Source organism: Humulus lupulus, chromosome 5, assembly GCF_963169125.1.
Source record: "Humulus lupulus chromosome 5, drHumLupu1.1, whole genome shotgun sequence".
Classification (NCBI taxonomy): domain Eukaryota; kingdom Viridiplantae; phylum Streptophyta; class Magnoliopsida; order Rosales; family Cannabaceae; genus Humulus; species Humulus lupulus.
Window position 1 is genome coordinate 223,341,635 of NC_084797.1, and position 12,193 is coordinate 223,353,827.

Here is a 12,193-nt window from a genome sequence, read left to right on the forward strand (position 1 = left end):
CGTAATGGGCTATCCCAGGTGACTCATCAGGTCTTCGAGATCAGCGATTGACCTAGCGGCTATCAAGACTTATGGTACTGCTGCGAGCTTGCCACCTTACTTCTAAACATGCTCGGAGTAGATTGACACTGTCGGAGCTATCACACTCGAGCTTGCACTTTCCAAGCTCGGGCTGTTTAATCTGAAGACAATCGATAACGGATGTATCCCAACGCGTGCCACTTCGAACTCAGAAAGCATCCCGAAGTTACACATCTTTGAGATCGTTATTTTACTTCAGAAATTTTACGGCTGGATCATACAATGTTTTCATGCATTTCGAGCTCACACTTTACGAGTCCAGTTTTCAAGGTCATAACCTCTGGTCTCGAAATTTGGGTGTAACACACATACCTTACCTAATGCAACCAAACAAAAGATAAGACAGGATATGTTGTTAAAAAAAATAATGATTTTACTAAACAAATCCTAATCAAACCGATGCAACTATGCAAGTGTGTGACTTCTCCAAGGCTGTGACATATATTTTTTTTCAAAGAAATTAAATAACAAAGGAGTTCATCCAGTGACTAATATGTATTGGAATTGGGTCTCTATCTTATCATTGGACGTGGTTTTATTTATTATTTATTATTTATCATTGTCGTTTTCATTATCATTTAACTAGACGGCAATAATAATTGCCATGCCGTATGGGAATCTCTTGATAAGTTTCTTTTAATTATTGACACGTTCAGTGCACTCAACAAGTAAAAAGCTAAAACTTTAAAATATAAAGAAATATCTTAAATATGACTGCATAAATAGCTAAATATAGAGAAGCCCTACAGTTTCTCTAAATTGTTTATTACTGTTTCACTTTTTTTTTTTTTTTTTTTTTCATTTTATACTTTCAACTTTCTTATTTATATGAATAAAATATATTAAGAAATATAATATTTAGATAATACAGTGTAATTTATAATTTTTATGATAAAATTGAAAAATAAAATAGAGTTTTGATAAAGTAGGTAAGACATTATAGGGAATGATCCAAAATAAAGTCATCAAGAAACTAATGTTCTCATTTTTTAAATTATAGATAAATGATCATTTTACATTGTTGATTACCTAAATTACTTTTTTTTTTATAATTTATTTATTTATTTAGGATTGTATGACTTTAATATAGTGGTATATGTATATTAGTTTTGTTTAATTAGTTTTTATTTTAAAGTTATATTGATTTTTTAAGTTTTTTATAGGTTGTTGGTATATTATTTTCCAATTAGTGTATATGTTTTTTGTGGTATGGTATATAATTTCTTTTTTTGTGAAATTTAATTTCTATTTTATTATATATAGTAGTATATAATTTTGTATCATAATTTATAGATTTTAATGGTAGTATATTATTTTATTAGCATAATATATATATTTTTGAGTAATAATTTTGTAAGTTTTGATGGTATATTATTTTTCAACTCAGTATATATATTTTGTGATATAGTATATCATTCAACAATTTATAAAAAATGAAAAAAAATCAAAATACTTTTACTACAAAACTAAAAATATTGACATTTACTTACTTTCACACAATATTAAAAATCATTTTGCTCCCGCTTCAATTAACAGATGCGGCTAAAGATTCCCACGGGGGAAAAAACAAATTTGACAACCATACATATATGACCTTTTGTCATCACTACAATCTACAGTTAAAAAAGAAAAACAAAAAATTCAATCTCTTCTTTTGACATACCAGTATGACACCCACCACCGCCGTACTCAACTTCTTTAAAGACATCAAAGACAGCGATGACTTGACGCGCGTGTGCTTCACTCTCTCTGCCGCCGCCGTCCTCCTACTCATTTATCTCAGATTACGGGCTAAATGGGCCTCGCCGCCGTTACCGCCAGGCCCACGTGGGCTGCCCTTATTGGGCAACCTTCTATCTCTGAATCCAGAGCTCCATACGTACTTCCGAGATTTGGCCCAAACTCACGGCCCAATATTGAAGCTTCAGCTGGGGAACAAGGTCGGTATAGTCATTACATTGCCTTCTCTTGCCCGCGAAGTTTTGAAAGACAACGACGTCGTTTTCGCTAACCGAGACGTCCCAGTCGCCGGCCGTATAGCCACCTATGGTGGATACGACATCGTTTGGACTCCGTACGGTCCAGAATGGCGTATGCTTAGAAAAGTCTGCGTTCTCAAGATGCTTAGCAATACCACCTTGGACTCCGTCTATGAACTCCGGCGCCGGGAGGTTCGGAAAACTGTTGGGTACTTTCACAGCCGGGTTGGGTCGCCCGTCAACGTTGGGGAGCAGATGTTTCTGACCATTCTCAATGTGATTACGAATATGCTTTGGGGTGGGGCTGTGGAGGGAGACGAGAGAGCTGGGTTGGGGGCGGAGTTTCGGCAGATTGTTTCTGAGATGACTGACCTTCTGGGTAAGCCTAATCTATCGGACTTCTATCCGGGTCTGGCTCGGTTTGACCTGCAAGGTGTTGGGAAACAAATGACTAAGCTGGCTCTTAGATTCGATAAGATGTTCGAGAAATTGATTGCTCAGAGGTTGAAAGGGAGTAGTAGTAATGGTAAGAGCAGAGATTTCTTGCAGTATTTGTTGGAATTGAAAGAAGAAGTTGATTCTAAAACTCCATTGACGATGATCCATGTCAAAGCCTTGCTTATGGTAAATATTTTCTATATTTTTAATATGTTGCTGTGTTTTTATGATTTTCAGCTTTTAGCTTCACTTTAAGGTGGAGCATAGGAACCAAAACTCAAATGTTTAAGACTTTAATGAACAGATTTAGTAACAAGTATTCGAGCAAATTATTCATGTTATCACTTTGCCTTTGTTTATTAACTGATATTAAAAACAAAATGAGAGTAAAACAAATGAAGTTTGTTTATTTTTCTTGAATTTATTTTTATGTAAAAACAGTGCTATGGTTTCATTAACCGGTTTTCATGATGTTGTTCGTAATGTCTGTGAACAGGATATGGTGGTGGGTGGGAGTGACACTTCCTCTAATACAGTCGAGTTTGCCATGGCTGAAATCATGAATCAGCCAGATATTTTAAAGAAAGCCCAGCAAGAGTTAGAAGCTGTAATTGGCAAAGACAAAATAGTAGAGGAGTCTGACATTCACAAGCTACCTTACTTGCAAGCTGTGATGAAAGAAACTCTGAGGCTGCACCCAGTTCTACCACTCTTAGTGCCTCATTGCCCGAGTGAAAGTTGCACTGTGGGAGGCTACACCATTCCGAAAGGCTCTCGGATTTTCGTCAACGTTTGGGCCACACAGAGAGACCCTTCCATCTGGGAAAATCCCCTCAAGTTTGATCCAGAGAGATTCTTGAGCAACAGTAAATGGGACTTCAGTGGACATGACTTTAACTACTTCCCATTTGGGTCTGGTAGAAGAATATGCGCTGGGATAGCCATGGCTGAGAGGATGGTTATGTATTCACTAGGTACACTTTTGCATTCTTTTAATTGGGAATTGCCTCTTGGAGAGAAAATGGATCTTGCAGAGAAGTTTGGGATTGTGCTGAAGAAGAAGATACCTCTAGTTGCCATTCCTACTCCAAGGCTATCGGATCAATCGCAATATGAGTAGACTACTGAAATATTCAGTTATTTCAAAGGCTTATAATATATGAAATTGTAACACTACTGAGTTCTATATACTGTGAATTTGAAGTATCGGTTGCTGATCGTTTGTATTCTTTCAATTTCTGGCTGTGGTTAATTTATAACAAGAATAAGAGATCAATTAAATTAGATAAGGCTGTCTATTTATGCTTACTAGACACACTATATATGATGAGCTAGACAACACGCAATCATTTTAGTGTAAATCTGCTTTATAACAAAATTCTGTAACATAGCTGTCTTAACAGCTTTTGTAACCATTTCTTTGTAACAAATTCTTTACACTATCAATATATATATCAAGAGTCTCATTGTGCTGTGGTTGAGCTCTTCATTTTTCACAAGTCTCTTCTCTGCATTTTTGGTTTCATTTTTTCTAGTTTTTCCAAACCTTTGCATGGTATCAGAGTTCTTCTTGCCATGGCTGAAGAAGGTTCTCAATCCGTGCAGTCAACTTCTCCTAATCCTCGCGACAATGCACCACCGCCGCCTCCACCACCACCGCCAGCTCCGATCATTGCTCCAGCTCCGGCAATCGATCCTGCTAATCTTCCCAACAACAATCTTCTTCCGCTGAATCTCCGGTTAGATCGCACAAATTCTTGTGCTAGCAATTGTATGTGCTTATAATCTCGATGGCTATGTTCTTGGCACCATTCACTCTCTACCTCAATTTCTTGCAGGTAATGTTCCCAACCCTGCTTATCTTCAATGGCTTCGCTTCGACCAGTTTCTAATGCACTGGTTAATGAACTCTGTTTCTGAGGCAATGCTTGGCCATATCATTCACTGTCGTTCATCTGCTGAGATTTGGAATCTTCTTGCTCAACTCTTTGCAACGAAGTCTAAGGCTCGAATTCTGCAAGTCAAAGGTCTTCTTCAAGCAACCAAGAAAGAATCCACCTCCATTGATGATTACATTCTAAAAATGAAGCACTATGCAGATGCTCTTGCTGAAGCAGGGGAACCAATTTCTGACGACAGCCTTTGTCTCTACATCTTGGGAGGTCTTGGACCCGAGTATGAAGCTACGATTGTTAACCTCACCAATCGAGCTGAGAATCTCACTCTCGAAGAACTTCGATTCAGCCTTCACAACCAAGAAATGCGAATCATTCAACAAACTAGCACTGCCTTTGAAAATGTTCAAGAAAACCTTGCCAGTATGAATTTTCGTGGTGCCTATAGAAGTTCAGGACGTGGTGGTAGTCATACACCAAACCGTGGTGGTAGATACAACTTTGGTGGCCATGGAGGACGAGGAAACCGGCCTGTTTGCCAACTTTTTGGCCCTGCTGGTCATACATTTTACAAGTGTTATCATCGGTTTGATATCACCTTCAATGGTACTCAACGTACCTCTGATTCTTCCTCCACTTCCCATGGATCTGAATCCCCTCAGGCTTACATCACTGAATCTCCTCTTGCTGATGACTCCCCTGGATCATGGTTCTTGGACAGTGGGGCTACGCATCACATGACCACTGATGCTCAAAATCTCAACACCAAAGCAGATTACAAAGGCAAAGCTAAAGTCATTGTTGGTAATGGTACCTCTACGCCTATACTTCACATAGGTTCTACTAGCATTTCAAATCATTCTTTAGTCTTAAAAGACATCCTTCATGTTCCTAACAATACCAAGAATTTACTTAGCATTTCTCAATTCACTAAAGATAATAATGTTGTACTTGAATTTGACTCGGTTTACTGTCTTATAAAGGACAAAAGCACGAGGCAAGTACTTCTTCGGGGTTCCCTTAGTGATGGCCTGTACAAGCTTCAAGTCTCCACCCCAAATTCCAATTCTGTTTCTAGTTGTAACTCCAAACCTTTATCTTGTCTTCCTACTGCTTTCAATTGTACAACCTCAAGTAATCCTGTACATAATAAGTCTAAGACAGCTTCTGTTTGGCGCTGCCGCCTTGGTCACCTATCTAAGTCTGTCTTAGCCAAAGTTCTATCAGTTGTCTCTCCAAATGTAAGCACCACCAATGTTGGCTTCTGTAATGCTTGTCAAATGGGCAAGCTTCATGAATTCAGCTTTAAAAGCTCAAGTAATAAAACTTTTGCACCATTTGAGTTGATTTATTCTGATGTATGGGGTCCTTCTTTTTACCCATCTCCAGATGGTTACAAATACTATCTTAGTTTTGTTGATGATTTTACTCGGTTTGTTTGGATTTTTCCTATGCATGCTAAGTCTGAAGTCCAACATCTTTTTAGACAATTTCTTACTTATGTTGACAGAAACTTTCAGTCAAAAATTAAGTCGATTCAAACAGATCTTGGTCTAGAGTATCAACCACTATATAATATGTTCAAAGATCTAGGAATTACCAGGAGAAACTCTTGCCCTCATACACATCAACAACAAGGCCGTGTTGAAAGAAAACACAAGCATGTTGTTGATCTTGGTTTAACACTCCTTGCTCAGGTAGACATGCCTCTAAAATTTTGGTGGGAAGCTTATCTCTCTGGAGCTTACTTGATTAATAGACTTCCCACTCCTACTTTGAACTTTGTTTCTCCATTTGAAAAGTTGTTCCACCTCAAACCAGACTATAACCTTCTCAAAGTTTTCAGATGTTCCTGCTTTCCTCTTCTTAGACCTTACCAGCCTCATAAGGTTAGTTTCAGGTCATCAAAATGTCACTTTCTAGGCTATAGTCTTACTCATCATGGATATAAATGCTTACACCCGAGTGGTAGACACTATATAGCTAGGAGTGTTACGTTTAATGAAAGTAAATTTCCATATTCCACTCTCTTCCCTCCCTCAAACCAGTGTACTACCCCCCACTTCTGCCTTTGTTGATGTTAACTCGTACAGAGTTCCCTCTTCTTCCATGCCCACTTCCTTTTCTCCAAGTCAAACTCCTTTAGCTCCTTCTTCGAGCCCATCTCTTCCTAGTCCTTCCCATCAACCTACTTCCCACACTACTCCAATTCAGTCTACTGAGTCTTCCATATTACCTAACTTCAATTCTTGTGTTCCCATTTCAGATGTCCATACTGCCCTTCCTCCTCCTCCTCAAACCCGCAACACTCATCACATGGTTACTAGATCTAAAAATAATGTGTTTAAACCAAAAGCTTTTCTTACTAATGCTAGTAATATTGATTTAGAACCATTAAATGTAAAGTTTGCTCTGGCTAATCCAACTTGGAAACAAGCTATGCAAATTGAATTTCAGGCACTACTTGACAATAATACTTGGACTTTGGTACCATTCTCACATGATATGGCTATTGTCAGCAAAAAATGGGTGTTTCGCGTCAAATATCATCAAGATGGGAGTGTGGATAGGTACAAGGCCAGACTGGTTGCCAAAGGTTTTCAGCAAACCCCAGGTTTAGATTTTTTTTGAGACATACAACCCAGTTATTAAGTCTTGTACCATACGGGTCATTTTTACCCTTGCTATTACTTATGGTTGGGACATTCAGCAAGTAGATGTCAACAATGCTTTCTTGCATGGTCATTTGGAAGAGACTGTGTTTATGCAACAACCTTCGGGCTTCATCAGTAAAGAGTTTCCTCATCATGTCTGCAAGCTTAACAAAGCTATATACGGTCTCAAACAGACCCCTAGATCTTGGTTTGACAAACTCAGAAACTCTTTGCTCCAATGGGGTTTTACAAATTCTAAAGCTGATACTCTAGTTTGTTCTTCACCAGAAAACATACCAAGTTGTTGATTGTACTAGTCTATGTTGATGATATACTCATCACTGGTGAAGATAAAACTCAGATTCATAGGCTTATTACTGATCTCCACTTACAGTTTGCACTTAAAGTCCTTGGTTCAGTGCAATACTTCTTAGGCTTTGAGGTTTATCGAGACTCATCTAGCTTATATCTCAGTCAAAGAAAGTACATTAAATATTTGCTGCATAAGGTCCATCTCTCAGATGCTAAGCCTCAACCTACTCCCATGTGCTCCAACTCAAAATTGACACTCAACTCTGGCACTCCTCTAGCTGATCCAAAGATGTACCGCAGTATCATTGGGGCACTTCAGTACCTTACCATGACCAGACCTAATATAGCTTTTGCTATAAATCGTTTAAGTCAGTTTCTAAGGGCTCCCACCACTACTCACTGGGCTGCCTGCAAAAGGGTCCTTCGTTATCTGGTTGGTACTCAAGAACTTGGTCTTTGCTTCAAATCTTCCTCTCATCTTGATCTCCAAGGCTTCACTGATGCTGACTGGGTAGGATGCCTTGATGATCGTCAATCTACTTTGGGCTACTGTGTGTTTCTTGGTGGCAATTTATTCAGCTAGTCTCAAAGAAACAACAAGTTGTCTCCAGATCAGGTACTGAAGCAGAGTACAGATCCTTGGCCTTGGCAACATGTTGTGAATAAACACACTTCAAGAACACGTTAGTTTAAGTAATAATGCGGAATAACACAAAATGACAATTTAGTAAAACCAGAAAAGTAATCAAATATGTAAACAGATGCTAATAGTCAATGCTGTAGCAATAAACACAGTGAACACCAGATTTAACGAGGTTCAATCACAAACAAGTTCTTGTTTGTGATCTAATCCTTGGGAGGAACCACCTTGTGACCAATCTTTATTTAAAATGTAGCTCAGAATTACAGAAGATGATACTCAAAGATCAAACTCAAAATGGTGTCATGCACTTACAAAATTTCCTCACTTGAGGGTACTGTGATCAGACACACACAGTCCCTGTACATCCCTCTGCAGTCATTATTTTTCTTCTCAAAATTCTCTCTCTAGATCGTCACCTAAAACTGAGAATAAAGAACCTATATATAGACACATATATGGGCTCCAAGAGGTTGGGAAACACTAGCTAACTACCTAACTATCAAAAAACAGTTAAGTAAGTTAACAGACTATTCCAAGTGGCTAAATTCTAACAATTCCACCTAATTTAGTCACTTGGCAACACTATAAAACTGAGCTAAAAATAAATAAATAAAATAAAGAATATGGCCGTTCCATCAAACAGTGAGAGTGCCTCTGAACAGAGGCAACTATCTTCCTTCAATCTTCAGTAAGCTTAGGCATAGCCTAAACTTTTTTCTTGTAACTGGTTTGGTAAACATGTCAGCTGGGTTGACATGTGTACTGATCTTCTTCACACCAACTTTCTGGGCAGCTATAATATCTCTGATAAAGTGCAACTTTATATCTATATGCTTCGATCTCTCATGGAACATGGGGTTTTTCATCAAATGGAGTGCACTTTGATTGTCACAATGCACTGTGATGTTGTCTGAATTGTATTCCATTTCTTTTGTCAAACCTTTGATCCATAAAGCTTCTTTAATGGCTTCAGTTGCAGCCATGTATTCTGCCTCAGTGGATGAGAGTGCTACAACCTTTTGCAAATTTGATTTCCAACTTACACAACCTCCTAAGGCTATAAACACATAACCAGTTAATGACTTTCTTGTGTCTAAATTTGCAGCATAATCAGAGTCTACAAATCCAGTCACTTCTTCTTCCTTTTGATCTGATTCACCTCCATAGACCAGACCTGTACTCATTGTCCCTTTGACATATCTCAGAATCCACTTGAGTGCAGACCAATGATGATCTCCTGGATTAGCAATGAATCTGCTCACTACACTCATATAGTGAGCAAGATCTGGTCTTGTACAGACCATTTCATACATGAGACTGCCAACACAACTAGCATAAGGAACCTTCTCCATTTTCACCATTTCTGCCTCTGTTTTGGGAGATTGTTCTTGTGATAACTTGAAATGAGGTGCTAGAGGTGTAGAAACAGGTTTGGCATCCTTCATGCCAAACTTTTCAATCACTTTCTTGAGATAACCTTCCTGAGTCAGAGTGATTGTGTGTGGCCTGTTTCTAATAATCTCAATGCCTAGAATTCTTTTGGCTGCACCTAGGTCCTTCATCTCAAACTCACTACTGAGTTGCTGCTTTAACCGATTTATAGCAGATTTGTCTTTGCCAACTATGAGTATGTCATCAACATACAATAAGAGATAAATCTGATTAAGATAGTAAACACATGGATCATGTTTACTCTTGATAAAACCAGTTTTCCTCATGAACTCATCAAACTTTAAATTCCATTGCCTAGGTGCTTGCTTTAAGCCATATAAATACTTGTTCAAGAGACACACCTGATTGGGATCTCCATTGTCATATCCCTCTGGTTGTTGCATGTAAATTTTCTCTTCCAAATCACCATGTAGAAAAGCAGTTCTAACATCCATTTGCTCCACCTCAAGGTCAAATGCAGCAGCCTTTGACATAATAAGCCTGATTGATGTTTGCTTGACAACAGGTGAGAATATGTCATTAAAATCTACCCCTTCTTGTTGTGAGAACCCCTTGGCAACTAATCTAGCCTTGAATCTTGTTCCTTCTATTCCTGGAATGCCATCCTTTTGCTTGAAAATCCATTTGCAGCCTATCACCCTCTGGTTTGCAGGTCTCGGAACAACAGTCCAGGTCTTATTCTTCTTGAGTGAATTCATTTCTTCATCTGTAGCCTTTGACCAAGCTTTTCCATTCTTCCCTGTAATGGCTTCTTCATAGCTAGTAGGTTCATCACTTTCAATTTCTTCTGCAACAGCTAGTGCATATGCTGTAAACTCTGCATACCCATATTTGTCAGGTGCTCTAATGTCTCTTCTTACTCTATCACGAGCCAACTGGTAAGTACTTAATCCACCTTGAGTTGCATCTGTGTGTATGTCAGTTTCAACTTCTGTTGCATCATCTGGTGGAACTTCTGTAATTTGGCCAGATTGGATGCCTTGATCCACCTCAAACTACAAGTTGTCACCTTGTGACTGTGATGAACTTGCTGTAGCATCCTTCTTTGACTTCATGACCATTTCATCTTCTCTAAACACGACATCCCTGCTTATGAGACATTTCTTATGCCCTGGTTCAAGGCACCAAAGTTTATAGCCTTTAACTCCATCACGGTACCCTAGAAACATGCACTTTAGTGCCCTTGGTTGCAGCTTGTCTTGCCTGATATGAGCATAGGCAGTGCAACCAAAAACTTTCAGATGCTCAAAACTTGGTGGTTTCCCTGTCCATATTTCTTGAGGAGTTTTGAAGTTCAGTGCAACAGATGGACATCTGTTGATAAGATAGCTGGTTGTTTTCACAGCTTCTCCCCAAAATGATCTTCCAAGACCAGCACCTTGTAGCATGCATCTTACTCTTTCAATAAGAGTTCTGTTCATTCTCTCAGCAAGTCCATTTTGCTGAGGGTTACCCTTAACAGTTAGGTGTCTAGCAATTCCCTTCGTGTTACAAAATTCCTTGAACTGATTTGAGCAAAACTCCAAACCATTATCAGTTCTTAGCTTCTTTATCTTGCACCCTGTCTGATTTTCAATGAGCTTCTTCCATATAGTGAAAGTGTTGAAAGCATGATCCTTGTTCTTCAACAGAAATACCCATACCTTCCTTGTATAATCGTCCACAATGCTAAAAAAATAACTGGCTCCACCCAAAGTTTGTATCTTAGAAGGACCCCACAGATCAGAGTGAATATAGTCGAGTTTAGCTTTGGTTGAATGTATACCAGGTGTGAATTTTATCTTGCACGACTTGCCATAAACACACTCTTCACAGAAACTCAGTTTTCCCTTTAATACACCTTTGAACAAACCCTGTTTGTCTAATTCTTGCATCCCTCTCTCACTTACATGACCAAGTCTGAGATGCCATAGTCTGACATCATTCTTGCTACCTTGATTGATTGCTGGTGAGGCTTGACCTGAAATTGCATTACCAACTAAGTAGTACAGTCCATTACTTAGTTTTCCCTTGATTGCAATTAGAGATCCTCTAGAAATCTTCATAGTACCATTATCAATCTTGACAGAAAAACCATTAGAATCAAACATACCAATTGAAAGTAGATTTCTTTTAAGATCAGGAACATACCTGACTTATTGTAGAGATCTTATAATGCCATCATGCATTTTCATCTGAACAGACCCTATCCCTTGAATTTGGCATGCTTTGTTGTTTCCAAGCAGTACAGTACCCCCTGTTTTCTCTTCAAGAGAACTGAACATGGCTTTGTTTGGTGTCATGTGGAAGGAGCATCCTGAGTCCAAGATCCAGTCATCACCAGAATCTGTTGTTGACACAGTAAGTACATCTGCAGAGTCATAACCCTGTGTCACAACACCAGCTTCCCCATTCCTTTGCTTATCTCGATTCAATTTGTTTTTCAAGAGATATCACTCATCCTTGAAATGTCCATCTTTCTTACAGTAGAAACATTTATTGTCTGTGGGAACTCTTGATTTGGACTTTGGTTTTCTTGAAACCTTTCTTTTATGATCTTCCTTTAATAAACAGACCCTCTCCACTTGAGTCATGAGAATCATCAGATTTCTTCTGAATTTCCTTCGAGTTCAATGCTGCCTTCACCTCTGCCATTGTCAATGTGTCCTTCCCATAAAGAATGGTGTCCACGAAATGTTCATACGCCTTTTGCAATGAACTCAGCAATATTATTGCTTGATCCTCTTCCACTATCTTCAC

General features: G+C 38.7%; 1 protein-coding gene across 1 annotated transcript; it reads left to right on the forward strand.

Moving 5' to 3' along the window:
- The first annotated feature begins 1,693 nt into the window (after window positions 1-1,693).
- LOC133778239 (flavonoid 3'-monooxygenase CYP75B137-like) lies at window positions 1,694-3,804 on the forward strand. The gene is made up of 2 exons (XM_062218108.1): window positions 1,694-2,684; window positions 2,995-3,804. Exons 1-2 carry the CDS (start codon window positions 1,749-1,751, stop codon window positions 3,616-3,618), a joined length of 1,560 nt encoding a protein of 519 aa, XP_062074092.1. The 5' UTR covers window positions 1,694-1,748; the 3' UTR covers window positions 3,619-3,804.
- The last annotated feature ends 8,389 nt before the right edge of the window (window positions 3,805-12,193 follow it).